The sequence below is a fragment of the Mastomys coucha genome, unplaced genomic scaffold (assembly GCF_008632895.1).
Source record: "Mastomys coucha isolate ucsf_1 unplaced genomic scaffold, UCSF_Mcou_1 pScaffold15, whole genome shotgun sequence".
Taxonomy (NCBI): Eukaryota; Metazoa; Chordata; class Mammalia; order Rodentia; family Muridae; genus Mastomys; species Mastomys coucha.
This window is the reverse complement of record NW_022196897.1, coordinates 134,690,782-134,705,029: the sequence shown is the minus strand read 5'-3', so window position 1 is coordinate 134,705,029 and position 14,248 is coordinate 134,690,782. Positions and strand designations below refer to the sequence as shown.

The window sequence follows — 14,248 nt, the reverse complement described above, 5'->3', positions numbered from 1 at the left end:
GGTCCATACATAAGTGACACAGAGTACCCCTCAGAGAAAGGGTAAACTACAAATTGGAGCTTATTCTGCTGGTCTATGTGCAGATTTGGAGAGCACCAAAGATGACCTAGAGATGAGATTCTGGCTGCTCAAAGATGTCATGCGACATAGCTTCAAGCTGTCACTACTCTGAGTCAATTGGAAATACCTATTGTAGTAGTGCACGCAGAAAAGAGATGTGGTATTCCTACTTGACTTATGTTTAGGTTGAAGTAAGCACTTTATACAGCATGTGATTTATCATGATTAGCCAATCCACTGACTGTAGGGAGTTGATGACACTTAGCATTAGGTGATCCATAAAATAGTGAGACTCACACTTAGATTTCATAAATCAGAGTTTACCCAACTCATGCCCTCAATAAGTAGGGGACTGCATAGTACAAGAGCCTGTTTTTGTGCTGGGGAGTTGGGAGAAACTCAAGGCAGAGGGATGCCTTTCTTTCAAACTCAGAGAAGAGGTTGCTTTCACAGTCTTTCTGTCTGGGCTGCATGCAGGGAACATGATTTTAGACATACCTTACCCTCTCCTTTAGTCAATGATAGGAACTGTGTCTTTGCTCTGTTAAGGCACAATGCACAGTACCTCATTCTCTGCAGACCTGGCTGAATCCAGGGGCTTCTGAGAAGGTACCCTCATCTGTTATCTCAGGAAGTGAAATTGTCAATTTAGCCATTTCAGAGAACAATGTGATCTTTCCTACTGTACATGCCCTATGCTCCAATGAAGACTCAAACAATACCCCCAGCTCAGGGGACCATGTTAGATTCAAACCCCCTGACATGCATCAGGGGGTTTACCCCCTGATATACCTTCAGTATATCTATGTGATGTCATGGTAACCCCAGGGAAGGCATGTGCAGGTTGTTGTTTTCCAGAAACAAGAGTGAGTCTTTATTGTACCTGTACCTACCTGTTCATGTATGCCTGGGAAGATTCTAGGAGAGCAGTAGCTGTTGGAAGTTCTATTCATTGGGGACATGAGGGAATTTATAGTCAGGCTTAGCAGTATGTTATTTCTTTGGAATTTTCCGGATCATTAAAAAAGAAAGAAAATCTTCAAGGTTTTTGTTTTGTTGTTGTTTTGTTTTGTTTTAATGAAACCCTGTTGAGCTTGTGAAGAGTTACAGATTCATAGATTGTTCAGCTGGGTGGTCATTTTAACTTGTGATTTACTCAAGTCACAACCTAAGATTAAGATTTGATTAAAAATTGCTTTTTTATTGAACTTATTAATGGTTATACTTAGTAGCCCTGTTTTCCATGACTTAAGAGAATTTAAGATCTCAAGATTATATACCTGAGCATGTAAGCATTTTAATTCTACCAATTCTCATCAGGTTGATGATTGAACATATATTTTGTTCATTAATTCTGAGATACGATTTATCTTAATTTTCATTACTAATTTTCTATATGATATTTTTATTATAGTGACATTATAATTTTGAAACCCACCTCACCTTAGATCTCCAGAATTGGATTATAAATGCAAAGACGTTTTAGGTCAACACTGCTATGTGTTGTGTTTTTGAATGAGTTCTCTAAAGTGAGTTTTTGTCAGATGGCTTTAAAGAAAAACTGATAAGAGAGTGTCACCATCAGAAATTCACTGAAACAAGAACATGAGTCATCAGGACAGTAAGAAAGTGTGTGTGTGTGTGTGTGTGTGTGTGTGTGTGTGTGTGTGTGTGTGTGTGTATAGGGGGGTGGAGGTTAAGAAGCCCTCTCTCATGCAACTTAGTCTTGGAGTCATCCTGCTGTCCTGAAAGACAGGCTTTAAAATGAGTGTGAGGAGGCTGCCCCCTAGTGGGCCTATGAATATAAACATCTTTCTCTAATGCCAGCATAGATTCTCATAACCTGAGGCTTTAAATAAACGAATGATTTAAAACCTATAGAACATGCATATAACTTATTAGGTCTAGTGAGCCTTCAATACATGTTTCTTTAGACATTTTCAGTCACTCAATGGCATAAACAAGCTTCTTCACAGTATTGAAATTACTGCTGCTTCTTTCTGAGCTTGTGGCAAATATATTTTAAGACAAAAATGGGAAAGCTAAAGTCTACAGATTTGATCTTGTTATTTTTATTATCAACGTCATTATTGAAATCAGATTTCTATCTTGTGCAATACATCCAGACAACAGTTTTCCCTCCCTCTGCTACAGAACTTCCTGCTGATTTCTTCTCTTTTCTATCTTTCTTTTTTATTTGAAACCCACGTTTTGTTTTGTTAGATATTTTCTTTATTTACATGTCATATGATTTTTCTTTTCTTTAGAAACACTACCACTGTGTTTCCTGCTGTTTTTCTGAGGCATTTCTCATTATGGAGTGATGATGAGATGCTAACATAAACAAACACTACTTCCTTCATCTCCAAGGTCCTACATACATCCATCTACTTAATTTGCATTCACTTGGAATGGTCACTTCTCTTCAGAGGAACAGTGAACTACATGGACATTAGCTCATCTCCAAGTTACAGACCACCCAGCCACTAGTACTCTGGAAGCTACCTCAGTTCTCTCCATTCTTAAAATATGGTGGTTTTTTTTTTTTTTCAAAAATTGTATGGGTATGAGTGTTTTGTCTCCATGTATGTCTGTGTATCATGCTTATCATCAGAATAATTTCCTGTTCTCTAAAGAGAGATCATATATTTCTCTTAAACAATGGTTTTGAGTTCGCGAAGCACCCTCCACACTGACCCATGCTAAAAAGTCATTCAAAAATGGCACAGGGATCAGATTTACCTTTGACTTAAAAAGTTGTAATGTACTTGATTCAATGATTTACCCAGAAAGCTGGTTATGGTGCTAAAGGAACTGTGACAGTAACACATTAAATGTCATTGAGTAGGAAGAAAATACATTTCAAGAATCATCAGAGCTGGGGAAAAAGCTGCTGTGGTTAGTAAGTAGTTGCAAACAGGAAAGAATTCCTTCCTCTAATATTGTTTTCCTCTTTCTCCTCTCCTCTTCATCTTCCTCTTTCTCATCTTCTTTCTCCTCCAACACCAACTCATCTTCCAACTCCAACTCTTCTAACTCCTCCTTTTGTTTATTCTGCTTTGGGGGATATGGATGGTACTGTTATACTGCCTAGTTTGTCCTTGAGGAGAAAGGCTTAAATCATCCTCTTCACTCAATTAGCTGGGACTTGTATGTGGCTTCTTAGGGTCAACCTCCTAATATTATTGGCTGCATTAAAAAGAAAAATGTGACCCTTACAGCGTGGAAGAGCAGCAAGATGCAAGTTGGCAGAGGAGCCACCACCGGCCCAAACATGCAAAGTAAAACTGCCTTTAGAGCATGTTTGAGGCTGAAATAGAACTAATGGACATAGTACATCGCCCTAGATTAAACTGCATTTCTGGAGGACAGCATCAAGTTGCTCTCCACAGCTATTCCAGAGTCCCAAAATGAGGTGCATATCTGGCCCCCTCTACCTGTCTGCAGCCATTACTGCAAGTGTTGTGCTCTATTCTTTCTCAATCCAATCTAGTGTTCACAGTGCTAGAGAGACAGAGACGGGGGTGGGGTGGCTTTTGTGTGTAAATGTTTTTCCTGCTTGGGAATCTGTCCCCAAATAAAATCTAAAATCCTCAGATCAAGTTAGAAACAGAGCTCTTCCTGTTCTCCACCATGGCGCAAGATCAAGGTGAGAAGGAGAACCCCATGCGGGAACTTCGCACCCCCAAGCTCTGCCTCAATATCTGCGTGGGGGAGAGCGAAGACAAACTGACCCGGGCGGCCAAGGTGTTGGAGCAGCTCACAAGCCAGACCCCTGTGTTTTCCAAAGTTAGGTACACCGTCAGGTCCTTTGGCATCCGAAGAAATGAAAAGATCGCTGTTCACTGCACAGTCCGTGGAGCCAAGGCAGAGGAAATTCTGAAGAAAGGCTTGAAGGTGCGGGAATATGAGTTGCAGAAAAATAACTTCTCAGATACTGGAAACTTTGGTTTTGGCATTCAGGAACACATTGACCTGGGCATCAAATACGACCCAAGCATTGGTATCTACGGCCTGGACTTCTTTCTTTCTTTCTTCCTTTCTTTCTTTCTTTCTTTCTTTATTTATTTATTTTAGATATTTTCTTTATTTACATGCGAATTCTCCATTCCCAGTTTCCCCTCCAAAAAACAAAGAAACAAACAAAAACAACAAAACCAAACTCCTGTTGCCTCCCCCTTCCCCATGCCTGCCACCCCGCCCTCTCCCACTTTCTGGCCCTGGCATTCCCCTACACTGGGGCTCAGAACCTTAAAAGGGCCGAGGTCCTCTCCTCCTATTGATGATCGACTTTGCAATCCTCTACCATACACATGCTGCCTGAACAATCAGATCCCTCCATGTGCAGTCCTTGGTTGGTGGTTGAGACCCTGGGAGCTCTGAGGGTACTAGTTAGTTCATATTGTTGTTCCTCCTAAGGGGCTGCAAACTTCTATGTGGTGCTGGGTAGGCCAGGTTTCAGCATTGCAGACAAGAAGCGCAGAACAGGCTGCATTGGGGCCAAACACAGAATCAGCAAACAGGAGGCCATGCGTTGGTTCCAGCAGAAGTATGATGGGATCATCCTTCCTGGAAAATAAATTTTATCCAAAAGGCCAATAAAATTTTCTCAGAAATAAAAAAAAAAGTTAGAAACAGAATAAATCAAGTGTGAGTTGCAGTGGGAAATACCTAGGAGAAAAGCTATGAACACTTCCTACAATGTCACATTTGTTCATATGTAGAAGAGCATGCACCTGGAAGAAAGCACTCAACAGAATGCTTTCATGGATATGCTTGCATGACCACTTTCTCTACTGTCTTGCATACAGGTGTGGTAGTATATTTTAAGGTGTGGCATATGAGATGTCAGCTGAACTTAAGGTGGAAAGGGTCTAAGGAGTTGCAACCATAAAGAACAGCCTTGAAACACAGAGCACAAGGCAGCTGACGGTTTCTGTGGCTGAGACACAGGTAGAATCTACCACAGGTTTCAAGGACATCCCTGAATATACAGCATCGGATCTGATAGGACTCTGTGTTCAGACTGACTATATCAGATCCATGTTATTATTGTGATAGGAGACAAATGTTGAGGGAAAGATTAAGCTCTGAATCCCCGGGGATGGAAGAAAAATTCAGCAACACTTGTAAAGAGCATACAGACATCTTTTGGCTTACACAAAGGGTCAACACAGGACCCCAAAGAACACCATGCTCAAGATCCTGTATAAAATAGTGGATTATTAGCAATATAATTTATACACACATGCTGGCTTATTTTTTTTGTTATTTAATTTTTTTGAGAAGTTAATTTGAGTACCATACTTAAATCATTTCATCTCTCTTTCCCTTTTATCCCTTTATTCCCAAGTCCCCTCATATTTCCTCACAATTTGATGATTGTGCCTTTAGTTATTATTGTTGCTGTTGTTATTGTTGTTGTTGTTTTTGGTGTGTGTGTGTGTGTGTTGTATAAAACCTATTGAGTCCACTTAGTGTTACTTGTGTGTACATGTGTTTAGGACTAACCTCTGGGGATCTAGGGATTGAAAGACTGATCAGGGATTTGTCTCATTGCATATTTGAGACACCCTCCCAAGTGACTCATAGTACCTAGTACAACATATTCTTAGGGAAAAAAATCATAAGAAAAGTTCTGTAGATATTTAGTTCAGATACACTATTTTGAAGATAGTTTTTCTTTATAGGTATGGCTGAGAGAGCTGACTATTTACTAGGTAGTAGTTACTTTGCTTTGCTCTAATATATACCATGCTCATGTCATTCCTACAAAAGGACCTATTTCTTTTTCCTCGACTAAAATTAAATTTTAATAAGAGTTTTCTTGTTATTTTCTGATATTACACCAGGATCAATATGGCCCTTTTATCCAGTTTTAACTAAATTTCATTCTCTTATGCATTCAATGCTTTCTCCCTCTTTGCCTTGAGAAGTAGAGAGAGGGAAAACAAACAGTGTGAAGTGACCTATGCCCACCAAATGTTCCTCGGATTTCTGTGGTATCTCTATGATACTGGAGACAGGAACAGAGGCTTCCGTGAGTTATAGGTATCCGGAGGGACAGTGGGTTTTGCCTTCCTACAAGTTCTATAGCACCAGTGGGCTTTGGTTATCCAGAAAAAGGGAAATGCTCCGAGGCCTGATGGTGCACAATGCTCTAAGTCCAGCTGCTTCCTAGGCTGAAGAAAGAAGAATTTAAGTTCAAGGTTCACCGAGGCTACCAAAAAAGTTCACAGTCAGTCAGTCTAGCTAACAATGGAAAATAAATAATAATTAAATAACATTCTGAGGCTATAGCTTCCTGGTTAGAATATGTAAGGGTTCTTATGTTCAATTTGCATTACTGCCAAAAGTAAATTAAATTAAAATTGACAGTAAATAGAAAATGAGAAGGAGGAGGAAATCTCATGGAACAGTCATTTTTCAACTTCATGTTCTCTAGAAAACGCTAGGTTTCTGCCCTAGGTAGATATGGTGCTGTGACAGTGACAAAGAAAGAAAGAATTTTAGAATACAGTGTGAAAATGAATATTTAAATTTTTAGCATGCAATTCTATTGTAAAAATGATGGATATTTGTAAGATAAATGTTGCTGTTCCTTGTGCACATTTCAAATTAGAAAAAAAAATCTTCCAAAAGAGAGTTTGGTCTCTAAAAATCATCCACTAAAAGCAACTTGGAAGGGACTTAAGAGAGTACTCAGTGATTAAGCACATTGGCTACTCCTCCAGGGATCTGGTGTTCATTGCCAATACTTATGTGGAAGCTCACAACTTTCTGTGACTCCAGTTCTGGGAGATCCAACATTCTCACTCAGTTTCCACAGGTGCTGTAATGTACACTGTGGTGTACAACTATTCATGCAGACAAAAACACCCAAAGAAATATGAAAATAAAAAATCTTTTTATTAAGTGGAAGGTTAAAACTTGCCAGATAAGGATGATATCTGTGGAGTTGGTAGGTTGGAATAAAAATTATAAAGATTAATATTCATAATATTGTTTCACAAATAATATTCTATCTCTATGAGAGTCCTGTTTTGAATGCATGACTCTGAAAATACATACCAAATATCAATGTAAAATACACTGTCAAATGTATATATTATGTAATATTAAGAAGATAATTTTCAAATTTTAAAAGAATTTTTTTTGTTCCTGATTTCTCCAACTATGGTATTATAATTGCTAAAAGGTTTTGTACCATTAGCAAGTCAAATGTTTAAAATGTCCTCATCGAGACTTCATTGCCTACCCGTGTATATGTTAAGATACACTTGAGCTATTAATAAAGTTGTACATGTTCACATGATATAAATATGTATATTATCACATGAGCATATTTATAACTTTTATCTTCAGAAATAAATGATCACAACTCTCAAGTTGCAGGTCAGAAGTACAGACTCTAAGATCAGAACCTGCATGTCTGTCACTTGACTATATGGGAGCCATAGGCAAATGAACTGCCTCTGTCCATACTTGAGCTCATGACACAGTACCCCACAAATCTAGGTCCCCAGGCCCTTTCCATCAAAGGTCTTCTCAAAGATTTTGTTTGCTTTCCAAAAAATAACCAGACACTGAGCTAAAGACGCATCCTTAGGGAGTTTGTATTTGCTAAAATAGAGTAGAAGGTACAATTCTGACTTTTGAGTTCAGACGTGGATTTGTTTCTGGTCATTAATCCTGTGTTTCCGTCTAGTTTTAGGTCAGGTCCTTGGCTGCAGCTGATGTGATTACTGCCTCTGCACACAAGTTGTTGATGTCAAAAAAGCACCATGAGAATATAAGGTGGGATGACAAGAATGTAGGATAAATGAGCAGATGAAAGATGAACAGAGTTCATTGGGTAGAATTTCAGGAACAACTTTAGTTAAGAAGCTGGGCAACATCCTCAGTCCTCAATTTTTCCTATCAATCTTATCAATAAAGGGCCTTCCCACTTCTGTACCCCAAGACAGGGCTACTGGGCATTCCTTGTGATATGAACTGCAAACCTCTAGGGTTGAATTAGCTGATGGCATATTTTGCAGAGAGTTGTGGTTAAGTTGTCAGAGCAAGGAAAGGGAAAGGCAAACAGAGACATTCCAGGAGACAGTGGGACTTGGTCACATTTGATGACTTACTTTATAAACTAGAGAATTAAAATTCTCCTTCATCACTTCTACTGCCAGAGTGTCCTCAGTATAGAGCTAGTCTGGCTCTTCCATGACATCTCCATTACGACCACATAGTTAAGGAGTGAGGAGTGGTGACTGGTTACCACCAGCCAACTTCATGTCTTATTATAAAACTGAAACAGTAAAATTGATGTTTAGTGCCTAAATTGTCTAGATTAATATAAATGTATTTTCAATATCAAAACTATGTTTAACAGTCAAGTGTGGTACTTCATACTTGTGGTCCCAGTATTTAGGAAGTAGAGACAGGAAAATCAATCACACAAATTGGTGGACTAAAAAAAGGGAGATCATGTCTCAAAAAGAGCCAAGATAGTTCTTACATTTCTATAAAATATAAGGTTTAGATTTTCCAGCTCACTGAACCACTTTTATTAAAGGTATGCCCTAATGCTTTTCTAACTTCTGTTGGTGTCTATTGTAATGTCTCATTTTTCCTTATTTGTTTTTGTTGGTTTTCATAAGTGTGTATATCCTATCTCTCTCTTTTGGCCATTTGGTTAGGAGGTTGTTGAATGTTATTTATTGTTTGAAAGAACCAATCTGATTTGTATTTTTTATTTCCATTTCATTACTTTCTGAAATTAGTTTTTTCCTATTATGTGATTTGAAGTTTAGGTTTTCCTTGGTTTTCCAAGGTCTTCTATTACATCAAGAAAGAAAAAGACCTGAGAGCATTTATCTATAACCTTCACAGGTCACAGCAGGAATTAATATAAGGGAGGGTGTAAGGCATTTATTCCTTCTGGATTATGTCACTCCAATTGGATGCTGATTGGTGTCTTATTTTACAGGCACACACACATACACACACAAACACACGTGTACATGTGTACACACACACTTATAATTCTCACTCGCATAAGTTCCTAAACCTATCACAGATAGAAGTAGAAGTGAATCATTGTGTATTGAATCTCTGGGTATTTTAGGTGTGTCAGTGATACATCCCATTGTGTCATTTCACACATAAGTGAGATTGTCTTTAGTCATGACACTATCATTTGCCTCACTGATATCTTTCAAGGCTGTTTCTTAAGTTAAATGGCAACAGTTTAGAGTTCCATTCCCAACTCTTCTGCATCTTCCAGGAACTGTAAACACTTGGACACTAGGATGACATTTCTGCTCTATTGGAGAAGATAGTGATTCTAGTAACTAGGTATTCCCGAGTAGGTAGTATTTGCTGTGCTATGATGTTCTATCTCCTCAATACTCCATTATACTTTCTCATATTCCTTGACACAACAATAACTCAGAAAGACCTATTGCTATTTTTTATTGAGCAAAGGATGAACAGTAGGCTTCACAGTATTATATTTGAAAAGCAAGTAGAAGAAAAGAACAAGGGAACTGCCACTTAGGTGTGCAGGGCCTATCTCTAGTTTTCTCTTGGTGCTAACACTCTCAAGAGACATCCTTTGGGACTAAGATGTCTGTGTGAGGAAAGGAGAACTTAAGTAGAAATTTGAGTAAGAGTAAGGGATAATCAGTAGAAGTGAAGCCTGACATATATCCTCAGGCATTGTAACAGTTGAAATTTGTCATGGACATCTTGTTCAGCCAAGGTACAATGTTGATCTGGAAATTACAGATGACTCTCTACAAAAGAAGAGAGTGAGAGAGGAACAGTCAGTGTACGTTATAGCTCAAAGGAAAGATACTCAGCCTGAGGTATTATAGTGAAGTGGGACTAACACAAATGAGGCCACTAGTTCCTCCCTATAAGCTCTGCTAAGTTTCAACCTACACAGATATTATCCATTCATTATTTTTCTCATTTTCTCATGCTTCCAGTCCTTCAGATGGCACATGTCCTTAACTCTAGGGCCTCATGGGATTCTGCACTGTCCTTTTCCTAGCACAACTTTCAAAGTAGTAGCTTGTAAATGAGGCACAAGATCCCTAGATGTCGGCCCAGAAAATGAGGCTCGGTGTCTCTGAGTTTCACCCAGAAGGCAAAGTTCCTTCACCTTCATCTGGGCAGGAGCTCAGGCTGAGATTGAGCAAAGTTTCTTCTCTCAAGGAACTACCTCTGTAGCAGACTCTATCATTTCAGCAGACAATTCTCCAAAAACTGCTAGCACTCCACTTTCCAGGGTAAACTCATTTAGCAATTGGTATTTATAATACGGACAAATATATTCACTCCTGTACCACCCTATGTCAGCATGGGTCTGTTTCAACGTTAACTGACATAATATTACACACATGTACCTATTCATGAGTTATACTCCTGACACATTCATGTACAGGCATGTGCACACTTGTATACACACACACACACACACACTCACATACACACACATATCTTTCCTCACATACTTATATAACTGCATATAAACTCTACCAGATGTATATGCCCACATCAAACAACATGTTTGCATACACCTCTGCCTGCCTTCATGTTAACTCCATGTCTTTTATATTTTAATCCATGTGTATACATACGTTCTGCTGATCTGGCTGTTCATTGAAGGGACAATCAGCTAAATTAGACTCAGCTTTGGTACATGTGGTTCGGCCTAGCTCAATTTTCAAGTAGTAGTTCTTCCCAGCCACAACCTACAGTGAAAAAAAAAAAGTAGAATTATGTACATCTCTCCAGTCAAGTTCTTATGGATACACTCAGTTTACTTTACATAGATAATGTATTCATAGTAGCATCTATGAGTTGACAGAACTACCATCCAGAGAACACAAAAGCTATCTTTCTATAGAGTATCCACAGGCCTGGAATTCAAGTCACTTCTGAGAAACTCTAAGAGAGTACCTTATGCTTCTAAGGAAGAAAAGAAGCAGGATATGGAAGTCAGATGCCAGGAACTGACAGTTGCTTCAGTGGGTTCAAGAAGTGAAGACAGAGTTCTACAAAGACGTCTAGGTGTGAAACCTACTTCCTAGGACTGCTTAAGAGAAAGCTCTGGGTTGTACACAAGACTAACTTAATCCAGTTGACTGTAACTTCAGAGGTGGTGACAGTGGTGTACTCTGGGAAGGCTTCAGTCTGACAACTTACTTTCAACTGCATCTTCACCATAGCATGCAACTCGTAGAAAGCTTATTCCCTCAGTTTTCCAGCAGTAACCAAGATTTTTTTCTTTACTGGAGAGGGTAATGTGGGATGTTTTCCATATGAAGATATTTTAGGCTTAAAAATATATTGCCCTAGTTAGGGTAATCTTTGTGTGGTTGTCTATGACAATATATTTCAAGCATCTAAAACAATTGCACACCGTCTATTTGTTTGTAATTAGGGATGTTTAACCCTTTCATTGCACCAGGCATCCCAGATTAAACTTGTCAGGAATGTAGATAAACAAGGGATGAAATACCTAGAAATGGTGCTCTAATTCTTGCCTTGAAGAACCAGGGGGAAACTTCTTGATACTTTTGTCCCTGAGTTTTCCTTCTGTACAACTTGCCCACAGATGCTGTGGCCTATAGCTCCTACATTTTCCTAATACTTGGCATCACATCATGACATGGTTCAACAAGAACCATTACACCTTGGAGGTGTAATGTCCATAATATGTCCAAATTTGTGACATCAGCTGATTATTGCTGCAGTAGGAAAAGTGGGGCTGATCTCCAGTTATCATTACACACAGAAGATATGGCTAAGCAAGCCACAGAAGGATAGATCCTTACATAATGACAAGGTCAGGAAAGCTGAGTAGAGTCTGTTAGAGGAAGGGATACTGAGGGAACTGAACAAAAACGTCACCCCAATCAAGAGATATCCATCATCACACATCAGTAACTGAATGAGTCTGCAAGTTAGGTAACTGAGCATGTCTGTTGATTCCTGATTTTCTAAATGAAATATTACACATACACAGAATTCCTTTATTTCAAGAACTGATCACTGAAAGAAGTATTAAGTTTTGGTACATCAAAAAACTAAATGCACATAATCACACATTCAAATGCACATACTCTTGAGAAATGGAAATAATGGAACAGGAATGGCTGAATATAACACACAGGTGAGGGACCTACATGGAATAGCTCACATCCTCTTGTAACTCATGCTTTCTTCTAGCATCATGGCTTCATTGGTGTCTCTCTTTCTCTCTCTGCCTCTCTGTCTCTCGCTCTTTCACAGCACACACACACACACACACACACACACACAAAATTAAAAATTTAAACTTTCTTTTACAAATGTTAAAGGAAAGATGATATAAAGATCGTTCAGCAAGAGTTATCTGTGGGGTCTATTTTTTGTGCTACCTGCAATAAAGACATTCATCCCTTGGTGGCACACAAAGGTTGACATAGCATAGGGGAATAAGGGAGTACTGGGTCACAGCAGAGAAACCTCTAAAGCACAAAACCATCTAAGTATCCTTTGGGCCAGGCACCCACCTGCTGGTTGGCGCTCATCACTTGTATTGGCCTGCTAAGGTACAGGTCATTGTCCATATCATTGTAGGTCCTAACAGCAAAGTTTATCACTTTCTGCACCTCCTGATCCTTAGGGTCGGCTGGCTCCACACCACCTACTGCCACCTTCTTGGCTTCAGCATTAGTACTGGCTGCAGGGATCACAGCCAGGGCCAGTGTCAGGGCCAAAGCGGTAAACAGGGGCAGCAAGGGGTTCAACAAACTTGCCATGGTTGGTTAGCTTTGAAGCTGTAGAAGAACAGAACAGAAATGATCTAGATTGAGCCTGGTCTGTTGCATGGCTTTTTAACCTGAAAAGTCAAGCAGTCCAGGTCCTCCTCCCTCCCCCCTACTTTTCTCCACCCCTAGATCCTCCTTGTTCCATACTGCCCTACTCCACTGATTCACTCCTTCTTCCAGATCCGGGATCTCTTCATAAGTCCTAGCCCCCCTTCTCTTGTTTCATCTCCTTTCCATTAGAACTTAGTGCTTCTTCTGCTGCTGGTTTCTCCCCATGGATCATGCTACTAAGTGCTCCTTTGTTCATGTCAACTTGGTCTCTACAATGAGAGTCATCACCCTTCTAGTTCTGAAAAGCATTTAGTCTTGAGCTCAAGTTTTATTAAAGATAGAATGATAAATTGCAGGTTGGCTCCCTGAGATCTTTGGAGGTCAGGGGTATCCACTATGTCAAGAATGGAAATCTGCAGGTCAAGGATGTTATTTCGGAGGTTCCAGAAACAACCAGTGACATTTCCTGGGGTAATGTCTTTGCCAAATACACTGAATTAACCTTTATCTGGATAAAGGGCAAAGATTCTCTTTACAGGATTTACTGGCATCAGTCAGGACAGTCAATAAATGAACTTCCTAGAGCTTCTCCCTAGGCTTGAGCCTCTAGAATTTAGAAACAGATTTAGTGACTGAGCCCTGAATATGACATTACACCATTCAGCCCAGTACAGAAATGCTATGAACTTGTATTCAGTTTAAAATTTTCTAAATAGACACATTAAAATACATGAAGTAGGTGAAACGTTTTCAATGTAATTTTATAACAGCATATTAAATGTTATCCCACAATGTAGATATAAATCTTAACAATAAGATTTATGCTTATCTTCCTTGGTCACATGTGTATTAAATCTTTGGATTCTCTTTTGTACTGTTAGGGCAGATAATCCTTCAAACTGGACCTATTTCGAAAAACTCATGACTATCTACTCAAAGCCACAATATAGTACAATCAAGCATTAGGCTGTGTTCTGGGGACAATGAATAAGGTTCGTGGAATTATTAGTGCTCTGCTTGCTATAAATGAGAGAGAAGAACAGTGAAAGGAAGATGGATATTACTGGACACTCATGGAAAGGTGGATTTTGTGATCCTAAAACACAGAAGTTCTGTCTAGGCCATCATTAAACGAATACCCCAGGCAGAGAGAATGACCATGAGACTTGGCTCTTCTAGAAACACAAAGCACTGAGGGGCAGGAAAGGAGTATTGAATGATATCTCACCCTGGCAGGTGTGAGGATGCAGGATCAAGCTGAGGAGAAGGCAGGTAAATGAAGATGAATACCAGAGCATAGTCTGTTCCTGCTGCTCCACTCA

The 14,248-nt window shown here is 39.3% G+C and overlaps 2 protein-coding genes across 2 annotated transcripts; one reads left to right on the top strand and one right to left on the bottom strand.

Annotated features, from left to right (window-relative positions):
* Positions 1-3,678: 3,678 nt before the first annotated feature.
* On the top strand, positions 3,679-4,687 carry LOC116092428 (60S ribosomal protein L11-like). Its single transcript, XM_031373692.1, has 2 exons — positions 3,679-4,078; positions 4,489-4,687. Exons 1-2 carry the CDS (start codon positions 3,694-3,696, stop codon positions 4,638-4,640), a joined length of 537 nt encoding a protein of 178 aa, XP_031229552.1. The 5' UTR covers positions 3,679-3,693; the 3' UTR covers positions 4,641-4,687.
* A 4,825-nt stretch (positions 4,688-9,512) lies between these two features.
* On the bottom strand, positions 9,513-12,991 carry LOC116092429 (cystatin 10). Its single transcript, XM_031373693.1, has 3 exons — positions 12,618-12,991; positions 10,698-10,811; positions 9,513-9,848 (listed from the first exon to the last, which is right to left on the bottom strand). The coding sequence occupies exons 1-3, from the start codon at positions 12,864-12,866 to the stop codon at positions 9,765-9,767; spliced, it is 447 nt and encodes a 148-aa protein (XP_031229553.1). The 5' UTR covers positions 12,867-12,991; the 3' UTR covers positions 9,513-9,764.
* Between the last annotated feature and the right edge of the window lie 1,257 nt (positions 12,992-14,248).

Bases quoted from the DNA above. Each gene is read 5' to 3' on its own strand.
- LOC116092429 (XM_031373693.1), bottom strand. From the start codon at position 12,866: ATGGCAAGTTTGTTGAACCCCTTGCTGCCCCTGTTTACCGCTTTGGCC. The intron at 10,812-12,617 runs GTGGGTGCCTGG...TTTTCACTGTAG, and splicing joins TGATGAGCGCCAACCAGCAG to GTTGTGGCTGGGAAGAACTA. The intron at 9,849-10,697 runs GTATGTATACAC...CTTCTTTTGTAG, and splicing joins AACAGCCAGATCAGCAGAAC to AGAGTCATCTGTAATTTCCA.
- LOC116092428 (XM_031373692.1), top strand. From the start codon at position 3,694: ATGGCGCAAGATCAAGGTGAGAAGGAGAACCCCATGCGGGAACTTCGC. The intron at 4,079-4,488 runs ACTTCTTTCTTT...AAGGGGCTGCAA, and splicing joins CATTGGTATCTACGGCCTGG to ACTTCTATGTGGTGCTGGGT.